The following is a 23,337-nucleotide window of genomic DNA, read 5'->3' as shown; positions in this document are numbered from 1 at the left end:
AAAATATTATGAACTCCGTAGAATTTAATAAAGTCCAAGGGCAAAATTTTTATAAATTCTTTTAAGATTTCTAACAATTCAAGAACCATAATAAAGTTAGTCTGCAAGAATTCCAAACCACATTTTTCAACGACAAGATATTCTTTGTTTTCTATATTGCTATAGGGATAAGTGGAATTCTACGATGCATGTGCTTTAGACAGGACTCGTTGGTTTTAGTTATGAGTAGAAAATATTTTATTGAACAGGCTTTATCTTTAATTAAACAAATTCCTGTTATAATCTCCTGAGTTGCCATATTCAATAGGAATTCAAAACGAGGTATGTGTGCCGCGAGCTCTTTAGGCGCGTTTGTTTGACATGATTCTGTATGGGCTTCATTAGCTTGCAAATAACATATGTATGCGTCGACGTATCTGCAATTCCTTTTGAAATTTATATAAGTGTGACTCGTGGAAATTGTACCAGGCTCAATGGGACCATATGAAGGTTAAATGAAACACGAATTCCCTTAAATTGATTTATTTAATACTGTAACAAAACAATCACTACTTTTTCGAAAGGCGGACGCCACCTCAAAAAATATTACATAGGAATAATGTTCTTAAAATAAGAAAACCTTAATATTTACGTGTTAAATATAATTACGTTGCAGGTTCTATTTGTTAACTCAATAGTTACAGTAGATAAGTTTTACGAAAGAGTAGATGCTCAATGAATTGACATACAAAACCATCTTGTTAGCTGTATTTTTATAATTTTTGAGGCTTAATATATGTAGACATAACGTTTTTATTCGGCTCAGCCGCAATCGACACTATATGAGATGATGTACTTGCACCGATTATAACAAATTATACTTCGTAGGTTCATCAAGAGAAATGTTTCTATTGATTTATAATGTTTTTCGCGGACCGAAAGGAATTATAGCCTTTGTTGCAAATAAACGTCGAAATCACACAGTACACTTTGTTATATTTAGAGTAATTTAAAAAAAAGTGCTTAAGGAAAAATTACAAATTAAAAGAACATTTTATAAGACAATCCTATATCAAGTATATTATTATTTTGTCAATGAAACAATAATATACACGGTAGGAAAGTTTACAGTAACTTCGGTGCATAAATTACGTACTACTCTCAGGCAAAAGGACCCAAACCGAGAATTTTCATCACCTTATACAATTCATGTATAAAAATACATATAATTTAAAACACAACAATATACTAAATACATTAGCATGCGTAATACCTATCACAAGGTCATACAAATATATATATATAAAGTGCTTCATAACTTTCCTATAACTGTTTAAATTGATGTCGATATTAAAATATTAAATTTAATTTTTTATTCTAAATCTCAAAGCCAACAAATATTTGGTATATTTCATAAATTTTACGTTAAGAATAGCAGTCATGCCCAATGATCCAACGCGTCAGATGTAACATCAAAGACAGTATATTTTGTCAGAGTATTTGATATCTCTTCATTGTTTTGTGTTATATATTCGAAGTTGTAAATTTTTATGCCAAATGATAAAATTACATTACTATTAACTTTCATTATCACAATTCGTGTACCTAACAAACGTCAACGCAAGCTTTATCATAAAAATACACATTATATTTATATATCTATATAAATTTTGTCCTCACTTCATAAGTAACATTACATTTTATTGGCTAGTGTAATCAGTCACTCGACCATACAAAATATGTAAATGCTTTCAGTATGCCTTAATCACAATATGATCAGTTTTACAAAAAAATTCAAAAGAATCCAAAATATTTCAAATTGTTACTCGTTGTCAACTTTTAAGGAAAGTATCATTTTTAATATTTTTATATAGATAGCAATGATAATAGCTCTCACGTAACCTAATATTTTATCACATTTCGATAATGCACTAGAAATTTCTCACACATGTATAAAGTTGGATATCTACATTAGCTTACATCTATGGCTACAGAGATTCGGGGCTAAATATAATCATAATAAAACACAACCCGCTTCGCGCAAACTACGATTTTTATTGGGTATAATACTAATAAAAGAAAAATACTAACAATCGAGCCTCGATGAGCTCGCTGCTACTAGAAACTCTAAAAGAATACTTTAATATGATATAATGAAACTAAAAAGCAAATTACACATAAAACTTAGCCCTTAAAAACCCAATTTGAGCCTTAATCTATCTTAGTCTTTCGGGTTAGTCTTCACCCTTGATTATATCTAAAATACTAACATAGGAACCTGTGAGGAAGCCGAGGATACCGAAGCAGATTAAGAAAAGGTTCTTCCAAAGGACCCAGTTGAAACGACCGAGACCGTTGGGTCGGTCCCAAAAGGTGACGGTTTCGATGACTGCTGGAAAAATGAGACCCAAGAAGGAGAGGCAGACGGCGCCAACCAACGAGATGAACGGGCCCAGGTTTGGGATGGCAATGGCAGTGCAGAGGGTCATGATGACGATGCCGATCCTGATGCTGTACTCAGCAATATTCTTCTTGGAGCCGAACATGTGACGAACGTTCTTCCAGATGATTTCCATGGGGACGTAAAACTGAAGACTGTACGTGAAGAAGATAGCAACAGCGATCATCAATTTCACACTCTGGCCCAACCTAAAGAATTTCAAGAACATGTTTTAAATAAGTACATAATTTACAACAAACTAAGTAATAATTTTAAATAATATTTTGTTTTAAATATAAAGGAACTTAAAAAACACTTTCTGAAAGCAAACATTTAATTTTTTTAAGAAATCTTTAAAAAAAAATAGAAACAACCAATCCTATGCCGCCCTACTTATTCTCATACTTTAAAAAGTAACCATTACTAAATTTTTGATATAATTTTTCCATTACAAAATGTTATATGTATATAATATAAGACTTACACTTCGTCTTGGGGCAAGTTCAAAGTAATACTAGCTCCAGTTGCATCACCGTATTTGAGGTATCCAGAGAATCCTACAATGGCATAAAGGGAGACTACGAAGAACATGCCAGTATTCAGGACTCCGGGGCAGCCGATGAAGTGAGTAGGTGTTTTCATGTTATTCTCTAATGGCATCACGACGCCAATACCCTCAAGAGCGAAGATAGCGGTACCAAAGAAAGTAGGAAGGCGCTCGAATCCAGCGAAGGGTTTACGGTCACTGATGCTTGGAATATCTTGGTATAGGTAATAGAAGGTGATGCCCATCCCGGTTCCGACTAAAAGATTCGCAATCATGGAGAACGGTGCCAGATACTTGAGATTCCTAATGAGGTTCATTGCAATGAGGAACGGAAGCAACGCAACCATGTATATACGCAAATCCAAGTCGTGGTGGAGCCAGTCACTTTTCTCGGCATAGAAGTCTACTACTTGCTTAACGTTTGTTGAAATAAATACGATGTAGACGCAGCAGCAGCCCAATAAGTCCACTACGAGGAACCAATTTATTATAGCTCTGTAAATGAGAAGAGAGGGTTATGAAATAAATACATAAACTAATGTTATTTATAAGACGTATATATTATAGTTACATATTAACTTACTTGGCGAGTCTCGAAAATTTGTGAACAGCTGGTGGTCCTGATAAGAATGCGGCCTCCGCTGTCTCTGCGAATCCTAGGGAGGGTTTTTGTATCCGCTTACAGAGTTCGTGAGACGTTTTGACCAACACGTGGACGCAGTACGTGCAAATGCCACCGATAAGGAAGGTCGCCACTAGACCGAAGTAGAGACCAGCGTTCATGAAGGCCATGGGCATGGCCAATATACCACTACCCAACGATCCCTTGAGCAAATGGATAAGAGTATCCATGTCCCTATAAATGACGAATAAAATGATGAAAATCTTTCAATGTTCAAAAAATTCGACAGTTTAAAATATACCATAATAATAAATGCCAAAAACTTTGTTTTTCTAAAGTCTCTTATATATATATATATATATATATATATATTTTTTTTTTTTTTTTTTGTTAGAACTATTCTATTATACTTACGAAGTGGGGTGAGCCAGTTTTCTGTGGTCGAAGGGGTTATAGTCCTCGTCTGCCTCAATATCCCGACCGGGTATTTCCATGAGAGGGAGGGTCGAGCCCGCCTGTTGTTCCACCGGAATCTCATTTGGATCAACTTTGTACCTGTGAGCCGTTGTACAGTACTGTTATAGAAAACGCTACGATCGACTATCGGAGCAAACCAAATATGATGTAGGTTAACAGTGAGTGGGTATAAAAGTGTAGTTTTAATTATTCACTAACTGATTTCAAGCATAGGAATGTAATGGTAGCCTGTAGAGATAACACATAAAGCGCCACATTTCAAGCCTGAAAGAGGTTATCCAATCCGAGTGTAGGTGAATCGGTGTGCAGTCGCGCGCGGGTTCTTAGTATCGGACGCGGTAATTAACTTGTGGCAACCTTCAATTACTCGCGAACATTAACTATTCATTTATTGGTTAGTGGAACATGTGTAAGTGTTTATGGTGAAGTGTGATACATTCATTATGGTCTCCAAAATGTAAAGATTTTTTTTTTCTAATTTGCGTTTAACTCTGTTAAGCCTCGGCATTTACAAATATTAGGCCCAACCGTAAAATTTAATACAGCTTCACGTTTATGGTCACAATATATTAGAATTTAAATTTTGAAAATATCACAAACAATGAATTTATTTTTAACTTGTACAGTTTCCTTTCAACAGTATGTAATGACGATCTACGAATGGTTGCAAGTAGACATAAAGCTAAATCAAATTTGTACAAATGTCTTGATGATTGAGAGCCAATCCCGGGCCTTAACAGAGATGACGCAGGGAGCTGGCCGGCACTCCGATCAGTTCGGAGGTGCATTTGCCGCGTCCCTCGGGTAACCATATTCTTTTAAAATAATTACCAGAACCAAATAAAATATATAAACAAAATTGAAACCATAAAATGGAATGATGTACCGGTGTATGAGTCCATTGCAAGATGATCAAGGTCGACGAACGACTTTAATCTGGTGGAAGCTCCTCACGTCTTCCCGGATCGTCTCCGAACGGCGTCGGGCGTAATTATTAGCTCGCAATAAGGAGCGAGTACTTAACAGTCAACATACAATATAAAATACCATTTTAACGATAAAACATATCAATAAAAAAAATGCTCGGGTCTAAGGCGCCCGCGACGCTACCATCAGCGTCGCTGTGACAGTTTAAAATGGATAATAACGAAAACATTTCATAAACTTGATAATATATATAATAATGTCTTTTCAATGTCCTGTTGAACAAAAATGTCAATATTATTACAGTACTTCCTTCCCTTTTTACTATATTCCAATGTTAAAACAACTTGCCAAAATAATATAAAGCTGTGAAGCATGCTCTTATCGTTCTTACAAGCAGTATAACACAAAATGAATCAGATCAAACTGAAGAAAAGTTATTATTTACACACTGGCTGTTAAAGCTGATAGGTGATCACGTGATCGAGGCTGAGGATGGTCCGTGAGATAATGTTATCACTTACTTGACCATAACGACATCTGACAAGTCATTTTTGACTCCTTTTCTCTTAGGATCATATTCGGCTATCATCGGCCGCAGTTGTGGTTTCTGGAACAAAACAAAAACAGAAATTGATTCATGTAGCATTTTTCATGTGGCATTATGTAACAGTCGGTGGCATCGTCACGTTTGTTTTGTACTCGTGTCGTCGGTACGTAATATTCGCAACATCTCGTCTGTATCTGCCCGTGTCGAGATGACGCAGCTCTTAGGGGCTCGCTGGACCGGTGCCGGTTCGACCATGTGACGTTAATGCTATTTCGGGTCTCTATAAATACCCGACTCTCCAGAGCGTTGCAAACAGCACGCGGAATACGCGAAACGAAAATTTAAAAATTAGCTACATCTCGTTTGATCTCGGCAATCTCGTGTCATTAGTATGTCCCGCTGTTGTGTTATTAGAGTGTTGTTAAATCTTTGCCTAATTGCCGTAGATTGGTATGTTATTGTCCAAGTCATTTCCGTCTATTTAATTGACTAATATGACTTGAAAAATAAAAAGAGTAATCCTTTTTCAACCAAAACGATCACCGGGTTTAAATAAGAGAAGCAATATTTTAGCAAACAAAGTAGAATTATGGAAAACAGTGTTTTACGACCACTTGTTTTAGTTGGAAGGATTATATTTCCTGTCTAAACCTTTGGCGAATTTGTTTTTAAGCACGGTTTAAATAAATATTTAAAAGCATATATTTGAGTCAGACAAAAAAAAAAACACTTAATATGAGTTAGTGAATATTAGTATCTGTAGGATCAGATAATATAATTTAGCGGTCATTAGGTTTATTATGTGAATTTCGTGCCAGTAAATTAAACAGCTTGGAATTACTTATCAAACTTAATAACTATATAGATAAGCGAAGTAACAGTGTTAAAGTGTAACTAAACATACCACAGCGATATATGAATAAATGAAAATAATTTAAAGTTTTTAAGGTTCAATAATGAGTCAACATTTACATGTTTATAGAGCACGTTTAGCGGATTGCGTTTCGCGACAAGGGTTGGTTCGTCCCCTCGCATCGCACTTCTCACGCACAACATACTTTACACGCTTTGTGTTCAACCCGTTTGATTCCCCCTACTTTGTACAACCAACCGGTCGCCTTAGACATACTACTTATATATTTAACAATTTTGAACTCTAAATTAAAAAGGTTAAGAATTCATATTGTATTGCTGTAGTTTGATGATCGATGGGTACGAACCGCCATGAACTGGTTATGAATGCTTCGGGGTTCACCTGTCCTCAGCGAATACTCGCTTCCCTTGGAAAAGCTGAGTATATGAAAATTATAACACAAATACACCTAGTACTAAATATTATAACATTTTGCTTGACCAAACGAAATTGCAAAATTCCATTCCATCCGAACGCCTCGCCTGCAGTTTGACAGTGTTACATTTCTACATTTAATGTTATAAGCCGTACTAAGAGATTCAACAAGTGTTTCTGAAACTGCGGAGTGCCGCTGTTTGTGATTGCTAAACATTTGTTCTCTATTTATAAATAATGTCCACAAGTGATGGCACGACCAGATCAATAACTCGCCATATTGTCCGGCTCGTCACGAGCCGCTAATAACTAATATTGCTTCAGATTTGTGACGACATGAGAGCCTATTGTTTGGACAAATGATGCGCATTTGATTTGAATTGCCTCCCAAGGTCACCTCCGAATATTATTTATATCAACTTCAAAGACACGCCTTCCGACGTCCGTTGTTTGTAGTCAAAGATTTAAAATAACCTCAACAATTATTATTGATATGCGCCATTTGCAATATTGCGTGAGATATGTACGTATTGTATATATATATATTATACACATATGTAGTATAGTTAGTAGTTATAGTTTATAATAGACTTTGGTACTAGGGCGCGATAAGCTCGAGGAGGTGTGTCCAAAGCTTTACGCGACTGATCAATGTATGATGAAATGCAGATATCACCTATATTAAAGTGCGACGAGTACCTGCATACGAAATGAAATTGAAAGTAACATGCGCATTGCAACCCTCTCAGCCCCTCCTGGATGTAGGTTCTATCTCCTTCCATGACCTAAGTTTACCTGTGTGTTAAAAAGGGAACCTTATTTCATCGCACGCTGCATCAAAGCGCATGCAGTTCGTACTCCTTCAAACTCATGAAGTCCTGGTGGAACGAATGCATTTTTTTGCAAAATCTATTCTTTTGGTCTTGTCTACTTCAAAATGTTAATTTTAAAATATTAAAATGTTTTTCAAGTAAAATTTTGAGTTAACGGATGTTTCTTTCCCCCTTTCACAAAGTTATTTTTTAAAGCAAAAGTGCAGCGAACGCATCGAGAGCACCAGGAGCGTATGAGTTAGTAGAAGTCACTTTACTTCCACATATCAACTTGCATCATTTATTGCAAGGATCGGGTCTAGATGCAACCGACATGTTAGCAAAGCAACAAATTTTCTGTGCTGTTTAATAAACACGTTGGTAACATGTTTATGATAAAAAATCAATATTATTTTTTAACTCATAATAAAACTAAATGATAATACACAGCTGTGTAAAATAAAATGGTTTTTAATCATAACTTCAGCTGAAATATAATTTTCATTTAAAAAATATATATTTAAACCTTTATATAGTAAGATAGTGATAAATCTTAGGATATGCTACTAAGAGGCTGAGAGGGTAGAAGTGATTAGAAGGAGGGCGATTAACTATAAAAATGAAAAAATTTTTTTTTTTATATTTACTGGAAAAAGTCTTGTTAGGTTTATATTATTGTGCTGAAGTGTAATTCAAGAAATGATGGATGAGATTGATGTACGTATCCATTTTTTATTTTTATTGATTCTTTGCTGTGCACTTAACGGGCATGCATTCTGAGCATGCGTGGTGCCCGGGCTGCATTCAGCTCGGTCCCGCGTCAGTTACCAGGGCTCCTGAAATATCTAGGCGGTTATAAGACCTAGTGCGCAGGAAACTGCACATGCGCTTTTAGCTCCCAGCCTAGATAACCTAGGTATTGAACTGATTCTAGTCCGAGGATACCAGGCGACGATAAATCAAAAGAGCTCGAGTGTCTGGTGAGTTTGCGCGGGAAGTGGAGTTTTAGTTCGCCTACTGCATCCCTGATGAACTAATGTACTGTTCTCGTCTCCCGTAAATTTTGATCATATCGTTCGAACTCTTATTTCGTTATAAAGTGAAAGCTGAAAGTGAAATCCGCCCCGTCATCCCTGGACGGGAAGTTTAATTCTGGAGGTAAGAGATGAATTTAGTAACCTTGTCTGCATCTCTTGCACGCTGAATGTTCTCTTTACTTTAAACATTTGACTCTATATACTGATTTGCTACATGTTGTATTACGCTACGTTGTAGTTTACAAAATATACGCATACAAATATTTGTATCCACAGTCAACTACATCTCCGTCGTACCTTTGAAAGAGCCACCTCCGCAAAATTATTTATGTAACAGAAAACCTAACTTGGCACGCCATCAAAATTACTATATATTTATAATATATGTATATAAGAAAGAAATTCAAAATTTGACATTGTTTGTGCCGTCAATGTCCCCTTGATATGTTGTCAAAGAACGGTAATTAATCACTTATAACATGAACCACGTACTCTCTTCAGATAAGCATAAATCGACACTAACTATCTCTGCAGAACTGAGATTCTGTTTTGAATTATCATGTTCATGATCATTGGGTCGTTAGTGTTGTATGAAGCTTTTGACATCCAGGTTTCTAGAAATAAATTCGAAAAGTAAATTGTCTCTACAGCAAGCTATTTGATTGCGTTTCAGCTTACTTGTTGTACGTCATAAAGGAGCTATTAAATGGGGCCCTTTATTCCATTTACACTAATAAAGCTCGGGAAACGTTCGCAGTTCATGATATATGGGTATTTATAGTGATCGAAAACAATATTATGTTTGTAAGTCGTCATGCGACGCTGGCTTCCATTCTTAACAATGTTTTGTTACGTTTTAGCAGAGATTGTAACGACCTTCGTTTGATTCAAGGGCATCTTACAACGCGTTAGATTAATGTAATGCTATATCATGTGTCGTGTCTGTGACGTTGGTGTGAGCAATCCACGTAATGATTAAGTCGTTAGCCGTTGAAAGTTGGTTGGATGACGGATTAATGGAGTTCCCAGACATCTTGCGCTATATTGATGATTGTGAGAAATTGGTGTATCCCATTGCGAACAGCCAGCAATAAGTGTCTGAGCCGGATCACAGTGATTTAGCACTTGGGGGCCGTGAGGGTCGCTCATCATTTACTCCTAAAGACCTCGACTTCCTCGTGATAAGTGTTTACCAACTACTGGTGAGCCTTATCTTGTTTTAACTACGACATCACTTTCATACAATATCTTTTTAACATAAATTCAGCTGTAAATGCTCTATTTTCACCAGCATCTATAAATCATGGACAAAACTCACACATGTCATGGTATTGTTGAAAACTTATTTTCAATGGTATTTCTGGATCTGTTCCAATGTGTTAAGCTCAGTTCCATTTTCAAATAATTAAGCCATTGCCAAAAAGGTTTTTTTTTTTGGTAAATTTTTGGCTTGTCATTTTCGTGAAATAAAATAGTAAAGGTAAATAATTTATTTTTTTAACTCAGAAATTGAGATTATGATAAAATCAATAAATTACAATGTTTGATAGCTTGTTTTAAAAACTTCAGAGCCATTTTTGGTTTAAAAACTAACTAAAAATTATAAAAGTGTATTCTGCTCTCTAGTAGTCTACTTTAGGATTTTTGAAACAAGTCGTTTTATCTATTACACAATTAATTCTAAATCAATCTGATGAGGACACAATACAGTTCAATTAATATTTCTAATTTAAAATTCAATTATACAAGGAATGCTACAACGTGGGTAGTTTAACATTCAAAGTGGCCATTTTATCTTAAACAAATATTTGCATGATTCTGAAAAATTATCATCAAAGATTATGGTTGAGATAACTCATAGTTATAAATTGATGACGTTATATTTTACAAACTAACAAATTAACGACGATTCACAGTCGGAGAAAAGGAATTTAAAGAGTTTGTTTTTGGAAAACACAAAAAAGAATGTTTTTGGCTTGGATCCAAACGGCAGTGTCATCATCATCAACTAGCTTCGGTTATATTGTTTGTACACAAGTCTAGGCGTCTGTCGGAGGCGTAGTGGCGTCGTGGGCCAAAATTATCAAAACTATGACCGGCTTGTTAGCACTTATTCATAGCATACGATTACGTAACCAAGTCATAAGCGAGTTTGTTTAAATAATAATACTTAATTTAATTATTTATGACTACTTTTTAGTGGCGGTAAAGTTAAAAAAGGAGTATTATATAAGAAAATAATAAAAAATACACAATTTAAGCAACGAAAGAATAGAACAAGGCTTTATGATGCTTGATCATTTGTAATTGAATAAAAATTACAAATCAAGTATCTTTAATTGTTAACAAAAACATACGCGGTTTTAATAAATATATCACTAGGCTTGTTTGATTTGTAATATCGTCCAAATTGTAGACGTGGCGCCATCGTGACGAAACTAAATTTATAATTAAGGAGTTGTAACGTAAAAAAACAAGCGTCCAAAGAGCTATGTAAGTGACAGAAATTGGCAAAGTAATAGTCCATTAGTTCCGCACATCTGGACAGGTCTAATTTTGCAACTGTGATATACGAACGACTTAAATCCGACCTTGCATTTGCGGAAGATCAAGCTTATGACATCAAAGACAATACAGAGGCGTCTTGTTTCAGTGTCGGTCTCTCATAACTCAACATACATTTGAGTTGCACTCGATACTATTAAATTACATTCCTCTGATTGATGTTACCTTCTATCTCGATGATACACGTTACGGCTTCAACGAGCAGAGTATCTCATCGGTTGTATGACAGGCGGCAGTTTGTGATGTTGACTATTTAAGGTTTTGGCGGTGTTCTCCGGATGTGTATCGTCGAGATGGCCGCCCTCGGCTTCCTAGATTGACGAGGCCGATACAATCAGCGTATCATTTCTATGGCGTCCAATTCTAAACCATTTGACCGTGGTGGTCGCGGAACTGTCGTCTTTAATCGATTCGGTGTCCAACAACGTCATCGTAAAAGTTTGTTAATGTTCTCAAATTAACAGAATGCTGTTTAGGATTGATTCGTGGCTTAAAATTTACTTAACACTTCTACGCTGCTGTTTATCGTACACCAGCAAATTGTTGTTAACTAATTCAATGTTCAAGGCTGTGTTAGAAGCTGATTCAGAGTTTTATAACAATATGTGTACTATTTTGCTGATCTACATATAATTAAAGTTATTGTAAATGTTGCTGGATGGAAGCGTGAAACGTGACGTGTACTAAAAACATCTCATGCAACCTTAGTTAATATATTTGTAATGTGTAACGCAGCGGATTTTCAACTAATAATAGACACGGGTTTCAATGAGTATGGTTCGTTTCGTCTAAATAACTGGCTATACTCACATAACTAAACTCAGGAAATATGCGTTACGTTGTATTATATATATATATATATATATATATATATATATATATATATATATATATATATATATATATACAGCTTACTTACTTGTATAGGTCAATAATAGTCGTTATAATTAAACTTTTTTTTTCGATACATATGAACCGTTGGCTATTTAGTATTCCGCAGAACGGTAGAGTATTTTGAGTTAGGGCTCCGTCATTCATAACTGTGGGTTGGGACGGAGGAGGTCGAGTGTGACGTCACAGTCTGGTTTCTACCCTGCGGCGGCGACCGTCTGTACAGAGCAACCAGTCACAGAGACTACAGAAATGCTTCTGTGTATTGTATTGTTTTTGTGTGTGGAACCCCCAATTGAAACGTCATCGCAACCTTAATGAGTTATGAGAGCTCTGTGAAATGTGAAAGGCGTGCGGTTCTGAGAACAGTCGGACTACGTTCGTCCTTGTCCCCGTTGTACAAAAAATACGCTCTTAAACAATGATACACAAACAATAAGACAGATAACGAAAGTATTCTTTTATTCTAACCAACGTAACAGTCTAAATACATTTAACTTCTAAATGTTTGCAAGCTTTGCAGCATACCTTTACCACGTAATGTAATAGATGGGTAGTATAAATAAAATCTGTGTCCCTCATGATAACATACTTTGAATATAAGTTTTGTGTTAATGTTTTTATATCATTTGTTGTAATAATAATTTTAACAGCTATTAAATGTGTTAACAAATAATCTGTATCGTTCTAAGACCTGACAGGGAAGGTAACATTGTGTGTGGAATTCGTTCAATTTAATTAAGGGCATAGGAAATGCCATAAGGGCCAGGGCAGAGACGTACGCAGATTACACGACCTTGATTTACCGGAAATACGGTACGTCGGACATGCCTTAACAAGGTAATGTCGCGTTACTTATATTACTTTAACTAGAGTCCGTAGAGATACGATTGCTAGGTGATAGTTTGAGTTCTTCGGCACTGACAATACCGATGATGATTTGATTTTATTATTTAATGAACTGTTTTGAAAGACTTATAATCATGAGCCGCTTTTCACGTAACCGGATATGTTTACATCGACTCCGAAGACACAGGATGTCTATACAGAACACGGACAGAACGTGGGAAATTGTTGTATGTTATAGAAATGTAAATCTTTATACATATAGAGTGTGTACTAACTTGTACTACCGAGAATGTCGCTAATAATACTAATTTATTCTCGATTTTTAATTACTTCGTATTGTTTCAGTATAGTTATTCAGGAATTAAATGTTTTATAATGAGAAATTTATTCAATGTAATGTTACGTAACCGCCGTGAACACGACCTATAACTTGAAAAGAAAATAACCATAACAGAATCAGAAAACCTTAACTACAATTACATTGGACATGATTTTATGGGTTTGTGTGTCTGCGTGTGTGTTTCTGTGTGTGTGTGCGCGCATTTTCTTGTAATCGTGCAAAATCTAGCGACGCGTCGCATAACTGTAGATTGCAATGGTAATAGGTATAAAAATATGTCACCATTACTCCCCGGATAGTTTTACATAGGAAAACTGTGTTTTAGATCATTCTACTTTAGAGTTTATATTCGACTGTCAAGGTTTTTATAACTACGTTTCATGTGAAGTAATTTCAAATCAAATCGCTTGGAAACATGCTTCGAGCACGTGACGACCGCGTGCGCATGCGCAGGATCCGATGGCTTTTTAGTTTTATTATAATACTAAGGACCAACGGAATTCCACCGTCTCGATATAGTTCACAGTATCACAGTTACCTAACGTTGGCGAACACATCCACCACCATGTCGTTTGAATTTTACCAATGTTATTCGTGCTTCGACGACGAGATGTGTTTCGTTTCACGTATTTAAATCGAATCTAGGGCTGTCTATTTTGATTCTCTTTGTGTTGAATAAACTGAATTGTATTTATGATATCCATTGTTATTCAATGCCGTTGTCGTGTAAAACGATAGATTTCTGAAAGAACTCCTCGCCTGGAATACAATAGGCGACGTGTTTGTTGTTAGATCTCTGTGTGAGTTGAATGCTCAATGCACTGTTCCATTTGCGCTTCACATGTCTCCTATATTTATTTTATAAATGTGCTATTTTCAATTTTCCAATACTAACGTATCATACGAAGTTTCTAAGAACTGTTATTTTGAAGACAGATCTATTTGTATTAGATCTTTTAGTCGTACGACATATATATACGACTATCGGCCTACCTTATTTACTTTTATCTCCTGCCTCAAGGAAATATAGTTAAATTAAACCGCTAGCAGTAAATTTCCGTGTAATACAAGTATATTTTTATAACTGAGATAACAGAACGGTCGTTTGACGAAAACGAAGTAGCAATTATACAAGCCAACTCCCACAGGATTGTTAAACTGCCGCTGGAACAATGCAGTTACGGTGGCGATGTATCGTTACATGAATATTAATTATTATGCAAATAATTTAAGATATTAAAAATATTTGATATAAGCAACAGTTTGTTTATAACGTAAAGCGAAACCGCTCTTAAAACAATGGCGGTGTTGAGTTGCATTCAGTGACACAGGAACATCGGCTTCGTTCAGACAATGCGTGTTTATAAATCGTAGAGTCGGCTAAGCGAATACCCGCCTCGTGGACTGGCCCTAACTGGTTTACACTCCAGAGACCGCATGGACTGGCGCATACGATCAACATTTCTAATGGCCGCTCACCTTCGTGAAGGTTCTAGAAAGAGCGCGATTTACACGCCGACTCTTAACATAAGCTTACGTTACTAATATGTATTATAAAACAAACAACATTACGAAATAGAATTGAATCGGCTCGTTTACTAATCGTTTGATACGAACACGTGTAAGTAACGAACTGCCGAACAGTTTAATGGACGAATTGTATTTAATTTAAATATATGAATAGTTGATTACTGACAGTTTTAGATAAGTCAATTGTCTCGTGTGATTCCTGTCTCTCGACCTCGTAATGAACAGTTGGTTTAGAAAAGCCCTTGAAATTTGTTTAAACAGAATTTTGTGTGTTTGTCTTAGAGTGCGTGTGTGCGATGTTGTGTGTACATTATGATGAATGTGTGGGGCAATTGACATTATCAGTTGATAATAAGAGGCGGACATCTTGAAAGTAATCAGACGATAAAAAATAACAATGATAAATCACTCGGATATTAAAAATTACAGGAAATGTTTCGAATCCAATGCAATTTTAATTTTAATCATCCGCTGTATTAATTAATTTACTTTTAATGCAATAAATTTTTAATTGTTTTCTGCCTCTCCAACAAAGGTGAAATTTAATTCATTTATGACTGTGCTGTAAGTTTATTAAATATTTAAACTCACTTACAATCGGTAAGAGATAAATTATAAGTGACAATTATCATCTGAGGTAACTATCAACTGTAAAGGCTTGGTCCTTGTTGACATAACTGTGTCATGCTATATTTTGTATAATCCATATCCCGTGTTTATTTAAGGGGCACTAAACATTATAGTTTGGGGGACATTACTAAGGCTGTTTCCCTCATATTTAACGACGGATTGTTCTAAATGGAATCTCAAATGTAAGTGGTAATGGCAGAGGTCGTTTCTCTTTATGATGCTGAAGATATTTCTAATGCAGCGCCACACATTGAATCTCTATAAAGCCTGCCACGTGACACGCCTCAACCAGTTCCGATGCTGTTTGCATAGTTTACTGTTTTCTAACGCCAGCTATAAAAAGTTTCTAATTTTAAATAAAACGACAGTTCTCTAATTAACGGTAAATTTTCTTGAACGCATTTTATCTTCTTATTACGTCATCTGATTTATTTCCATAAATAGATGGATGAGTTGAGCTTGAAATATCCTAAGCGTGATGGCAACAACGGTTTTCGGTTACTGTCAACAAAGTTAAAACTTTATTTTAAAATTAAAATAAACAAAAAATTGTATTCATTTCATTATTTGTTGAACGTTGTTTTTCTTAGATTTTACTTTAAATTCCTGTAATATATATATATACGTATAATTAAAATAACTTGCTAATCTTTATAAAAAAAACAGCTATGTCTCTTATAAATTAACCACTACTGTGTTGAATGTTCCGTGATGTTTAATATTTCGATAGATTTCTTTATAGATAGAAATAGAGACAAAATGACGAGGTGAACGACCGGTGGGATTTCGAGCAACATTAGTATACGTGACTTAAATTCCTCGCTGGCGGTTTACAGTCGCTCGCAAAAAACTTCACTTCAATTAAATCGTACTCGCTTTACTCCAAGATTGTATATTTCGTGGACGAGAATTCAGGACGCGGCATCGCGACTAGTTTTGTCACAATTTATAAAAGAAAGATTCACATCGCATGTTCTAATTCGTCGGAAACAGAGACACATTGACTTTAGTTTATTTGAGTCAATCATACAAGAGTGTCGTTACCAAGGTCAATTTATAAATCAAATGCCACTGAAACATGTCCAGCGACGACAATTATTATTAATAAAACATCAATCATAAAGTGTTATGCATACATTGAAACGGTAACTTGTGATAAACATGTCTGGAAACACATTTTTCTTATTCGAGTACCTCATGTTGGACATCAATCGCACACGTAATCCAAATACACACGCATTACATTTAAGTAATTCTCACACAAGGGGCAGCTAATGAATCTCTGTAAAGATATAAAGTAAGAGGAATAAAGTTCGATTACACTAGAAATATAGTTCGCGGCTACTAAATATGTTACGTTACAAGAATTTAGCAGTTAATAATAGCCAGTACCAGTTTTCATTAAACATATTAAAGTGCAGTTGTACTGTGAACTGTTTTCGTACTTAGCATAGAGGAGACAGCGATTACAAACCCTTACGTTTGGTAATAGATTTTATAATGCTGTGTTCTCAATCTGTATTCCTATTGATTTGTTGCCATAGGAGCGCCTGGACTCGTCGGCGCCGGCCCCTAATGGACTATTGTCATGGAAATTATGACATACTCCAAAAAGAATTCTTCCCAATATTTAAAACCATTCAGCAGGTACGAGTCTCCTTAGAGTTGTGTACCGAATTGTCTGAATATAATAATCTAATTGTATACATGTGTATGTGTTAAAAATTCACATTTTAAACGTCACATGGTTATGGCGAAGTCCTCAGCAAACTTTAGTTAGTAACGTCAAGGACGTTTTATCTTATCAGCGCTCGGTAATCGATGCAGTGAACTCATGACCGTTAAAAATTCAGGACGAATAAAGTAATTTTAATAATTCTGTTCGTAGTCCATTTTATTTCGGTCCCAGTTGATGTAGTACAAAATTTTTACGACCAATTTAATCAGTTCAAAACTGGTGTCAGACCAGGGGGTTTCGGGATGCGAATATTAGAAGGCCATACGAAAAACTCCACGACTTAGATGTGCTTTATTCTGGTATCTTTAGATGAATGTATTTCAATTGAGTGATTTATATTTCCAAACGCCGACACAAATTGTTCTGACAATAATTGTACTCTAGTCTTAAACATTACGAATCTATAGGAGAGACGAACAGTCAGATTCTAGAAGCTTCCAAGAAGGTCTTCAAGGTTTGCTCAATATTTATTAATGTTTTTGTGCGTTGTGACTAAAACGACGAACTACTGAGATGATTTGAATTTTATAACTTTATAAAACTATGTTCCAGACCTTGTATACCGCATGGTGTATTATAGATGAGGGACGGAGTTGTTTCGATTGATTTATTTAGATTTTCCTTTTAATAGTTGCTATCGTCAATGACTGGTCTCATTAGTAGTTTGTCGAAGGTTAAGTTCCAATGTTGTATGTTTGGTATTCGACCACACGGAAACTTCACAAACCAATTAGATGATATTATGGAAATTATTTATAGTGTTCGAACATTACGCGTGCTTTTGTACCCGCTAATTATAAGGTTTATTCGAGAGAAGCCTCGGGAAAAAGCTAGTATATAAAATTTATTTTATAACGCGCACGTGCCGGCGACCTCATTGGTACTTCGAGTAGTACAAAACAATGAATGTGAAAGCGCCTTCTGCCTCCCACAGACCGTCTACGTCTTTGTTGAATATTAGCCGACCTGCTCAGAGATATTACTGAAACCTAACAAATACTTCGTCCACAAACCGCCTGATTATATAATTAGTACATGAATATCATAACTAAAATGGCGTCTCGTAAACTTTGAAATGGCAGTAAAATATTATTATAAATGATTATCGTATGTTTGAAACGAAACGAGCGGTCGAGACGATGCGGAGTTAATTATAAACGCGGAGGGACATTCGTCGTGTAATACAAAAGCGAACACTCCTTTTTTTCTCGAGCACATGTAAGAGTTCCGAGAAATTCGTTGAAGTCTTTTCTTTTCGAAGCCTCTGATAACGAATTCCCAGCGAATATAAAGATTTAAACCGATAATAATGATTTAAAAGACGGTAACTTTATTATTGACTAAGAAAGATTGAGTGTCCGTTCCAACAGTTATAAATTATAATAGTAAACGTTTCGTTGTTTACGTAATTCTTTATCGATGATAAAGGGTATGTTTATTTCAGAACTGTCCATTGTTTTACAATAATGTGGATGAATTTCAATGTGTAAGGAATGCCATAGCACTACTCGGTAGTCGAGGGCGCGTCAGACGGGCCGCGTTCAGACAGAGCGTCAACTCCTTCTGGGGCTCGTTCGTTCAGTCCGTTAGTTGGATGTGTGCTGTCTCAGCCAACGAACAGTTCGTTTTAACATTCCAGTGATTGTGATGTTATCAGCCCTCGAGTTTTTTATCTGTGCATTCCGTATCGATCGCCTGCTAACAATTATAAAAGCTACCCACGTAGACTTGCAAGATGTGCTAATGTCTTATAAAATCCAACTCCATGAAATGTATGTAATATGCTAACATGGTATCGGGCGCGGGCGCTTGTTTCGTTGAATCCTTTAGCGTGTAATCCGTGTCGAGAGGCGAGCGCGGGGAGAGGCACGAGGGACGGGGGGGAGCTTGTGTGTATGTGCATACGTGCGTGTGTGTATATGTGTGTGTGTGACGCAGGCGATGAGAGGTGGAGAGGGTGGAGGGGAGGGGGGTCGAGGGCGCCAGTGGAAATTTCCAGTGTATAATTTTGTCTGGCGAGCGGCGAGTTACCCGCCGTCGATCGCCGCGGCAGTGTACGGCTTTACATTCAAAGGTCGCGCACAGTTTAAAACAAGAAAACTGAAACCCGCAAAGATTTCAGAATAAAAATGGCGGTATGTCTATCTGCGCCGTGTTGCGACTAGCTTGGAGGGTAGACTATGATGAATAGAGAATTATCTTTGACTTCATAGGACTGGAGATACATCAGACCTATTCCAATATGTAGAGCGGGGATTTTGTTCGTCCATTATAGTCAAGTTCCTTAACAACAGCCAATTAATGATTACACAACAACTCTAAACAAATGAAACACGTCACATCTTCTTGCGTTATAATAAAAAATCCAGTATACGAACCAAAAAGTGTTGGTATTCCAGATTATTGTAGAATAGAACGACTGCAAAGGGTTGTTGGATTGTAAGAAGCGAAATATCTCAGACCCGAAAGACGGACAAGAACGCGTCTGAATCTTTTGTTAAAATTGTGGAGGGTTGTTGTCAAGGGTGACGTTTTGTTTTGAAAATATAAAATATAAAAAAGTGCACGTGTTTGCACGGATGAAGGCCATATTTAAAACAACCTAACCTTTAATATAAAAAAATACTTAACTTCTACCATCTCTAAAAATTTACCTTTAAATTTTAGATTTAGGTTTGAGTTTAAAGAACATTAAGAACATTCAGATGACTTTGAATAGTTTCTCGATTTAAATTAATACCTACAGCGATAAATAAAAAAAATAAACCTTTGTTATATTTGTTTTGACCTTAATCCGTTATAATTAAGTAATTAATTAGCACTATTCACTACCAGTCGTGACTTCTCCGGATATCTCCATATGAATACGTGCCCACTGCCTCCGTTGTTTATACTCTGGACATAACACTCTCTATTTGAAATAATTACAAAACTATTTTGTAAACTGTACATTGAATTGAAACTGCCAATGTCATAGCTAAGTTTCAAACGGTTAAATGATATTTAAATAAATTTTAAGTTTAAAATTGGCCGTTAATTGATTTAGAGCTGAAACTTTTGTAAATCACATTGGCGTTGAAATACTTAAAATTATATAGTTTTAATGTCAGCAAAAAGTATATTTTAAGAATTTCATATGTAATACTTGTTTGGGACAAGCTAAGTAGATATTTTTGTTTTATTAAATTAAAGTTAAATAAACGGTTGACGAAAAATTATCTTCGAGGCTTCAAAGCGGTCACATTCAACAGAGTTACGTCATCATTGGACCAACACCAAATTGAGATCAAATAATGAAATAAGATGTTTCAATTGCTGAAAATTAATACTAACCTGAAAGTAGCAGAATCCGTATGAACTTTCTGTACGACGAACAAAAGAACGAATCACGACTCACGTTATATATATCATAAATTAGCAAGTCTGATACATCTATCGCGCTTACGTTCTGGATACTGTAGTTTAATGTGCAAATTATAAATTGAGATCACAAAACATTGATCGTCCTCAGAAAATGTACGTCGATTCCCCCAACATATATTCGTGTTATTAAAGATGGCGGGAGGCCAAGTTAAACAAACTTGAGATCAAAATGAAAGTTCAAAACTAGAGCAGTTCGAGTGAAAATGGAAGCAATTACTGAGATCTGAACTTGAAAATAATTTGTTGGATTTCGATTTGATGACGTTTGAATTAATAAAAAAATACCTTAGAAGGATTGTTATTTAGATGAGCGTAGACGAGATGCTGACGATAACGTCCGTATAACCGATCTCACAAAAAAAAGTTCTATAATTCTCGTTTAAATTACACTTAAGGTACTTACACACAATACTCAGTAACGCTAAATCATACCGCTTGACAGGCAAACCTCGCTAAAGCCTGTCCAAAGTAATAAGTATGTTTTATGAAGCGTAACCGAAGATCGAAAGATCTGGCGATTACTAAGAATTCTACCTGCAGGGTGTTAAGCTATAGGATGGTGTGGACGTTAAGCGAGATCCGTTTTAGGCACACCATTTATAAAAGCCTACAATAGTGGCGATTTTTTTATTTTTTATTTTTAAACATAGTTTGAAAATTTCCTATTCAAATTTCTGACACTACTCAAAATACGAATAATGAAATTTATTATAAAGAATTCAGTTCGATTCATACAAAAATTGTTATCAACGAACATAAATAAAGGTGTTTTAATTAATTAATATTCGTGGGATAAAACAGTGTACTAAATAAAATGTGTAAGTATCTTTTAGTTAGAAGTTAGTTGCAACTTATGAAAAATTTAAATTTAATATAGACTTAGTTTATAATTTTTTTCTTTTCAATTCCATTGACTAAGATAAACAAAGTTAACGTACTGTACTGGAGGCTGTTTAGATAAACATCTCGAAGCTATGTGCAGAACAGTTGTTGGTAGGTTAGCTGCAGTTCAGTATGGACTTCAAACTGTTATCGGCGACGTTTATTTCTTTATGTAATTTAAACCTGCGCTCAGCCTCGTTTAATTTTATGACTAAATAAATCGCACAGCATTCTCAAGAAAATCTATTTAACTATAGTTATTTATAAATAAACTGTGCTGCTTTTAGAAATGCTACATTCTTAATTTTATTTGCAATAAAATCATTCTAGTTCGTAATTAAGTGTTTCATATTCATTCTTATTTACATTCGTATGTTGTTTTTTTAATGAGGAAAATATCGCAAAGCAATGTGCCTGTAATTGAAATTCGCTTTAAAGTAATAAAATATATTAGAAACTTACCTTAAACACCGCCGGCGCTAACGGTATAGCGGCTTGATTATGAAGATGTTTTTTCGACATTTTCCGTTCCTTGTCTGCACACGTCCCAAGTTATTCTAATCGGCACAAAAAATCTATCGCTGTTTTTTTTTTTGGTGTATTAATTCACAAGTCGCAAGGCGAAAGCGACTCGTCGTAATCTTCGTCAAATGACGGTATTATATATTCGTATGGGTATATATTTTTCGTGCGCCGTGTTGATGAAATTTTTAGCGTCCGTAGAGTGATAAGTTTTTCACGTTGCGTGGGAAAAAGTTTTGCTGATCGCGTGAAGAGACGTGTTGCCACTGTAGCGGTCAGAACGGCAATGAGCTCCGTGCCGACCGGCGGCTGGCGACTGGCGACTGGCGGCTGGCGGGTGACGGCTGACGGCTGGCGACCGGCGGCTGGCGGATAGCGTGGCTCGTGAGGCGTTTCGTTTCGTGAGCTGTTGTCTCGGTCGCTTTACCTACAGTAGAAACAGTTCCTTCACGAGACCTCCGACGAAGCGATGACGACACAGCTCTCACGAGGAGGTGTGCGCGCTTTATTGCAACACCTTTTCCATATCAGCATGATTCATGAAATCTATATTCAGAACATTTCAGTTTACTCGCATCTTTGAAAATACAGTCATGTCGTTCAGACATGTAAAAATACCAAACAGTATCTTCATTTTAAGTGCCTCTTTTATTTTAAGAGCAGAAATTTTTATGTTAAATGAAGTATGGGAACCCAAATAAAAGTAAGTTATCTTTGCATACACATAATTTTTTTTTAATGTGTTAATTTAAAAAAAGGATGACTATTACGTGTTATTTGGTAAAATAAAATATTTACTGAATGGAAATTGCCCGAGGAAAACATTTTTGTTTCTATTTATCAAGTATCTTAGATTCTTGAATGTATTGTACCTGATTTCCATTCAGGGACGTCGACATGCCATAAAACCCACCCGAGTGTCCTGAACTGAACAAAGAAGCGTATCGTATCATCACGCGGTAACGACATTTACAAAGGAAAAATGCGCAACAGTCAAGGCTAAGCTGATCTAAAAAATATTTACATACAACAATATAAGCCAGGTAGGAGTCAACAATCTTGACGAAACAACATGTGGTGTTAGAGACTATACAACTAAAAATTATGTCCTAACTAGGAGTCGACGTCAGACGAAGGTAGTTTCTCTTCTAAATACAATCATCAAATCAAATTATTGGAGTAATCCTATTTGATAAAAAAAAATGTATGCTAAAGCCACACCGCCTGAGACCATTTAAAATTCAGTGTTCAGAAGAAATAACCCGCCCATTAAGTGATTATGATTTTGTCA

General features: G+C 35.8%; 2 protein-coding genes across 3 annotated transcripts in view; one reads left to right on the top strand and one right to left on the bottom strand.

Annotated features, from left to right (window-relative positions):
* Nucleotides 1–506: 506 nt before the first annotated feature.
* On the bottom strand, nt 507–22,378 carry LOC116778195 (proton-coupled amino acid transporter-like protein pathetic). Of its 2 annotated transcripts, XM_032672145.2 has the most exons (6): nt 21,987–22,378; nt 5,514–5,599; nt 4,003–4,143; nt 3,550–3,822; nt 2,904–3,461; nt 507–2,628 (listed from the first exon to the last, which is right to left on the bottom strand). In XM_032672145.2, the coding sequence occupies exons 1-6, from the start codon at nt 22,044–22,046 to the stop codon at nt 2,214–2,216; spliced, it is 1,533 nt and encodes a 510-aa protein (XP_032528036.1). In that variant the 5' UTR covers nt 22,047–22,378; the 3' UTR covers nt 507–2,213. The 2 variants fall into 2 exon arrangements, with proteins under 2 accessions (XP_032528036.1, XP_061382060.1); XM_061526076.1 differs by lacking the exons at nt 5,514–5,599; nt 21,987–22,378 and adding an exon at nt 4,952–5,493.
* The window catches only part of LOC116778191 (zinc finger protein zfp-1), a 38,543-nt gene continuing 23,775 nt past the window's right edge, over nt 8,570–23,337 (top strand). The window contains exon 1 of the mRNA XM_032672133.2: nt 8,570–8,797. The gene's annotated coding sequence lies outside the window, so the exon portion shown is untranslated. The remainder of the gene's footprint in view (nt 8,798–23,337) is intronic.

This window comes from Danaus plexippus, chromosome Z (assembly GCF_018135715.1).
Source record: "Danaus plexippus chromosome Z, MEX_DaPlex, whole genome shotgun sequence".
Classification (NCBI taxonomy): Eukaryota; Metazoa; Arthropoda; class Insecta; order Lepidoptera; family Nymphalidae; genus Danaus; species Danaus plexippus.
Note: the sequence above shows the minus strand (reverse complement) of the source record. Positions and strands in the feature narration are given on the sequence as shown.